The following is a 5,059-nucleotide window of genomic DNA, read 5'->3' as shown; positions in this document are numbered from 1 at the left end:
ATGAATTCAATGCTTGGTGATCCATTTGGAATGTTTGGAGGATTCGGTGGATCAGGTCATCGTGGACATGGTCGAGATCTTATGCCTTTTGGATTTCGAAATATGAATGACATTTTTCAAAATTTTGTAAGTTTTTCATTTTTCTCCCATCCTTTTTTTAAAAATTTAAATGTAATGTATCTTTCTAATGCTTAGTAATTGAATATTAAATATTAGAATATATTGTTACCTCTATTTCTAATTTGCTTTTTTTTAATTTTTAGCAAATAAACACCAATGATCCTAATTGTCATTCCTTCAGCTCGAGCACAGTAATGACAATGTCCAGTGGACCAGATGGTCGTCCACAAGTTTACCAAGCATCACAGTCGACTAGAACTGCTCCAGGTGGTATTCGAGAAACTCAAAAATCCGTATGCGACTCACGAACTGGTACAAAAAAATTAGCCATTGGCCATCACATTGGAGATCGCTCACATGTAATGGAGAGGGAACAAAATATGCATTCCGGCCAAATGGAGGAAAGACAAGAGTTTATTAATTTAGACGAAGGTCCTTACTTTTTTTTTTTTTTTTTCTTGCATTCATAAATTGAAATCATTATTATTATTGTTACTAATTTTTAATTACTTTTGAATAATTATAGATGAGGCTGACGATTTTAATCGTGAATGGGAGACAAGAGCTCGTAGTGGAGGTAACTCAATTGGATATGGTCAATCTCGTGTGCGCAGTCGACGTCAACGTGACGACATTCCTGCTATTTTAGATAGGTGAGATTTTTTTGTTTTTCCTCAGTGTACAAACAGAATGTCAAATATTTGTCAATAATCCAATAATCCCTTTGAATATTTTAATTTTAAGCATGAATTTTCTTTTTTTTTACTTTCCCTCCTTTACATTTTTCCCCCTGTTCAGGTCCCGAAAAAAGAAGACTCCCGAAAATTCTAAATCAGAGAAAAAGAAAGAATTAAAAACGAGTCAAACGCGAAAAGGCCGAAGTTATTCACAAACCCCCCCTAACCCTTGAATTTCAATTCATAATAAATTCTTGTGTATTGCAAGAAAAAAAAAAATTTTTTTTCTTTTTTTTTTTTTTTTTTTTTTTTTTGTGTTATTATTTTTTTTTTTTTTTTTGTTAAAAACTATTATAAAAAAAAGATAATTTATTATTTAAAAGATATCCGCCACGATCGAGGTTAACATCGAGAAGACATTATCCCGCCATTACTTCATATAGGTAAGAAAAAGTATGGAAAGGCTCTCTCTTTCTCTCTCTCTCTCTCTCTCTCTAATTAATTAAAAATTGATGCTATTAATTGATTTAACCTAATTGTAAATAAATTATTATAACAATTTTAAGAATAACCCCTTAAACTATTATTATACAGATTATAAACAAAAAACTTGCAATAATTTTTGCTTTGCCGCCATCTTGTGAATCTCATTGGTCGGTGAAAACTTCATAAAATTAATAATAATAAAACATTTTTTATTTAAAATTCCATATAATTCTCATCTTAATCATTTGCGCAAATTTTCCATCATCGATTGCTTATTTTATTTAACAAAAAAATCAAAACAAATTTTTTTTCTCTGATATTAATAATTACCTAAACCCCCTCGTCCCCTCGTCCCCACAGGTAAGAGAGAGAAAATGAAATATTAACAAAAAAATATGCTATTAATTAATTAATTATTAACAGTTAATAAATGATTGTTTTGTGTAACTCTAACTCTTACGTATCAACCCCTGTAAATTCATCCCTTATTTTATAAAAAAAAATTAGGTTTCTTAAGTTGACAAATACGCCATGTTATTTTCAGATCCTACGCCAGGCATGCCTGAATATATATGTGTTATGTTGTAATTTGGGTGGTTTATTAGTAGGGGAAATAAAAAAACAATTCAAGTAAGTACTTAACTTATGTACTTGAATACAACGATACTTTACCATTCTACTCCAGAAAAAAAAAAAAAAATTCAAATCACTCACCGACTGACTGATTGACTGACTGATTGTAAATAGTGTGATGAATAATTTTTAATTAACCACTACGTGAATTATTACGGTAAAAAAAAAAAACGTTATACCCGCACTTCCGGTTCTTAATAATTACGGTACACAAGACAAAAAAAAAAAAACACAGTCAATTATTATTATTATTATTATTTTTGTCAAAATTACATCTAAATTTACAAAATTTTTCCGGTGGTGATTGTGTTTGCAAGAAGGGGGCGGGGCGAGAGTGTCGAAGCGGGGGGGCGTGGCTAATATAAAATTAACGTCTTATTATTTCATGTTTGCTTGTTTTTGTTTAATAAATTTATTAACGAATTTGTTGTGTTTGTTTGTTTGTTTGTTCGTTTCATTATTAAATTGTTTGTTTTTGTTTATTTTTTCAGTTCCGATCAACCGTTGGTAAAAAAAAGAAAAGAAAAAGAAATGAAAAAGAAAAATAATAATCAAACGAAGAAAATCACGGGGAAAAAAGTTCAAAACTCAAACTAAAACTCCTAAAACTCATAAAACAAAAAATTATTGAAAATAATAATAATAATAATAATAATAATAATAGGTAAAACCGACTGAATGAAACGAAGAAGATGAAGAATATTTTGACTGAGAAGTAAATTAATATTGAGAAAACGAAACGAATGCTTCTTTTTTTTTTTTAATTTATTTAATATTAATGGCAAATTTAAAAATTGTATTTGTGTTGTCGATGATGACGATAATAATAATAATAATAATAATAAGCCAATAAAAAAAAATTTTTAGTAGTTTTAAACGAGTGTTATTTATTTATTTAAAAGTTGATCCGTAACCGAAAATCATTTTAATTAAAAATATTATCATTATCATTATTATTATCATTATGATTATGATTATTATTATTAACAATTTTATATGTTTATTTACTTTTTTCTAACTTTATCTAATTAATTTTCTCTTTCATCAGAAAGAGAAAATTAATTAGATAATTTAAAAAAAAAAAAAAAAAGTAAATAAACATATAAAATTGTTAATAATAATAATAATAATAATAGTGATAATGATAATAATAATTTTGGTAAATAAATAAAGTTATCTAGCCCTATGATGAGTAATAGTAATAATAATAATGATTTAATTTTTATCGATATCATTAAAAAAAATAATATTATTATCTTTTATCCATATTTTCTTTAAAGTCGTTGCCGCTCCCCTCCCGTCCCCTCCCCCCTCTCTAAATAATATGCGTATAATTATTATTAATAATAATAATTTGTTTTTCTTTTTCTGTTTTCACGGCCTTGATTTTATGGTTACCTCGTAAACATTTTTAAATAAAGCCCCCCCCCCTTTTATTTATTTATTTATTTAAAAAATTTGAAATTTAATAGTGCGTAAAAAGGAAAAATATTGATTTGTAATAATGATAAAAAAAATGCGTAGTTTTCCCCTCCCCTCCCCACATTTTAATAATATTTTGCGGTTAAAATTTAATAACTTTTTATACTAAATTCAAGGATTTACGACTATCGTATTTAATAACTAATTAATTATGATTATTATTATTGCAATTAAAAGGAAAAAGAAAACCTTGACATTTTTTTTTTATTATTAACCCAATCGTATTATTATTATTATTATCATTATTATTATTATTATTACTGTTAATATTACGTTTTATATTTTTTTAAAATCCTACGATTGAGTCATTATTCTCATGATTGAATTTAATAATAATAATATTAAATAAAATTTAAATCGATTTTTTTTTTCTTCCTACCGTCCCCTACCCTACCCTACCCTCCCCCCATTTTCCCGTATCGATCAAATAATAAAAAAAAAAGGAAAAGAAAGAAAAAAGAAAGAGAAAGAAAATAGTACCAAGAGCGCATGAGAGCCTGTGCTAATATAAAATATATAGAAAAAAAGTCATGTCATCATCATCATCATCATCATCGTAGTGAGAAGTTTGAAAGCAAATGGACGTGTTGTTATTATTATTATTATTCGTGTTAAAAGAAAACAAATTAATATATATTTAAAAGAAAAAAAAAAGAAATAGAAAACAAAATGAGTGAGTGCCATTGGCATAAATTCAAGCATAGAACTAAACATTTATCAGTGACGTATCTAACGTAAAAACAACAAAAGTGGGGATATCAAAGCTATAAATACTCTTATTCACGTACATTTCCCTCGATGACTTATTAACTGTGTTTAAAAAAATTTTATTGGATTATTTTTTTTTTTTTTTTTTTTTTTTTTTTTAACAACACAAAGTTTTAAAAAACTACAAAAAAAAAAACGCGAAAGTTTTTTACTATTATTATTATTATTATTTAAACGAGAGAATAAGAAAAAAAGTTGCGAGGGCGAGACATTTTCTTTTTTTTATTTTTTTTTTTTTTTTTTTTTTTTTTTTTTTTTTTTTAATAAAAAAATTACGCGTTTGAGTTTTTCATTGTATGGGTAAGTACTATTATTATTATTATTATAAAATCAATTATTTTGTTGTTGTTGTTAAAAAAAAAAAAAAAAAAATTTTAAACAACGTCGACAAAAATTTTTTTTTTTTTTGACCTAATAAAATTTTTTTTTGTTGTTGTCGTTCTAAAGACCCCCCCACTCCCCGCCCCAGCCCCAGGAAATTATAATTGCGTTTTAAAATTTTTCTTATTATCGAATCTTATTTTAGTTATGAAAAAAAAAAAAAAAACGTGATTAATTTACATAACACGCATTCGTTATGATAATTAATTAAATTTTCTCATGTTCTCTTACGAAAAATTTATAAGAATCATAAAATTTCATTCGAATATAATTTTTTTTCTGTTTAGCTTATGACCGACAAAAAAAATACAATGAATGAATCATTCCATTCGTCAATAATTATTTAAAACGCAAAAAAAAAAAAAAACAACCTTTGAACTTTGTTTAATTATTATTATTATTATTACAGAGCAAGATAAAAACTTGTTACATCCAGAACCCCCTGTGGAGCCAATAAGCAACAACAGGGAAGAACATGAATGGTCACCTTCAGTTGGCCGTTGGGGTAGCGA

The 5,059-nt window shown here is 26.4% G+C and overlaps 1 protein-coding gene across 1 annotated transcript; it reads left to right on the top strand.

Moving 5' to 3' along the window:
• On the top strand, positions 1-777 carry Phum_PHUM333170 (Myeloid leukemia factor, putative; the record flags this gene model as incomplete). Its single annotated transcript, XM_002427573.1, has 3 exons — positions 1-126; positions 264-552; positions 647-777. 3 exons carry the CDS (start codon positions 1-3, stop codon positions 775-777), a joined length of 546 nt encoding a protein of 181 aa, XP_002427618.1.
• Between the last annotated feature and the right edge of the window lie 4,282 nt (positions 778-5,059).

The sequence above is a fragment of the Pediculus humanus genome, genomic scaffold, assembly GCF_000006295.1.
Source record: "Pediculus humanus corporis 1103172107737 genomic scaffold, whole genome shotgun sequence".
Classification (NCBI taxonomy): Eukaryota; Metazoa; Arthropoda; class Insecta; order Psocodea; family Pediculidae; genus Pediculus; species Pediculus humanus.
The sequence above is the reverse complement of the archived record's forward strand: the minus strand, read 5'-3'. Positions and strand labels throughout refer to the sequence as shown.